The 800-nt window shown below is 70.4% G+C and overlaps 1 protein-coding gene across 1 annotated transcript in view; it reads right to left on the bottom strand.

The window, feature by feature from the left end:
* Positions 1–268, bottom strand: part of HECA (hdc homolog, cell cycle regulator) — a 45,866-nt gene extending 45,598 nt beyond the window's left edge. The window contains exon 1 of the mRNA XM_044674623.1: positions 40–268. Coding sequence (XP_044530558.1) covers positions 40–268 — 229 coding nt within the window. The remainder of the gene's footprint in view (positions 1–39) is intronic.
* Between the last annotated feature and the right edge of the window lie 532 nt (positions 269–800).

The following is an 800-nucleotide window of genomic DNA, read 5'->3' as shown; positions in this document are numbered from 1 at the left end:
CGGCCGCAGCTGCCGCCGCTCCTGCGCCTGCCACCGAGCTCGCGCCTGCCGCCGCTCCTCCGGCCCCAGCCGCTCCCGCTCCAGCTCCCATCGCCGCCGCTCCCACCGCCGCTCCCGAGCCCGCAACCGCGGCCAAGGCTCCCCCGCCCGCTGCGCCGGCAGCCGCTGCCGCCGCCGCCAGGGCCCCAGCTCCATTTTCCTGCTCGTCCCCGCTGCTGTTGGCGCGTTTGTTCTTGCGGCCGCCTTTACTGCTTTTGGGGTTGGGCATCTCGCGAGGATCCGGGGCCGCCGGGCTTCAGCGAAGGCGGCTCCCCCGGGGGCGGCTGTTCATGGCCCCCGCCCCACGCCCGGCGGCTGCCGCGGCCGCCCGCCCCGTCTGCAGCGGAGCAGAGAATGAAAGGCGCGGGCTAGGGTCCCAGTCTATTCATGCATCTCGCGCTCCATCCCTCACCAGGCTCCCCCGCCCGCCCAGCTTCCTGGGGCTCAGTGGCGCACTCGCAGGGCCAGCAGCAGCCGCGGCCGCCGCCTGCTTCTGGGGCGTGAGGGAGACACTTGGGAGCCGGAGGGAAAAGGCGGGTCTCCAGCTTGTTTTGATTCTGCTTCTCCTACACGCTCTGTCCCCGCCCATCACCCATGACGACACTCGAGGAGTCCTGCTTGCCACGCCCACCGGCTGACCTCATGGGTGGCGGGCCCGCCCCTGTGATGTCACGAATCCTCCCCGAGAAGGGGCTCACCTTTTTTTTGGTGGAGTTTTGCGAGTGGGCTTTTGACAGACCCCACCCAGTGTGATGTCACTG

This window comes from Gracilinanus agilis, chromosome 4, assembly GCF_016433145.1.
Source record: "Gracilinanus agilis isolate LMUSP501 chromosome 4, AgileGrace, whole genome shotgun sequence".
In the NCBI taxonomy this organism is placed as follows: domain Eukaryota; kingdom Metazoa; phylum Chordata; class Mammalia; order Didelphimorphia; family Didelphidae; genus Gracilinanus; species Gracilinanus agilis.
Note: the sequence above shows the minus strand (reverse complement) of the source record. Positions and strands in the feature narration are given on the sequence as shown.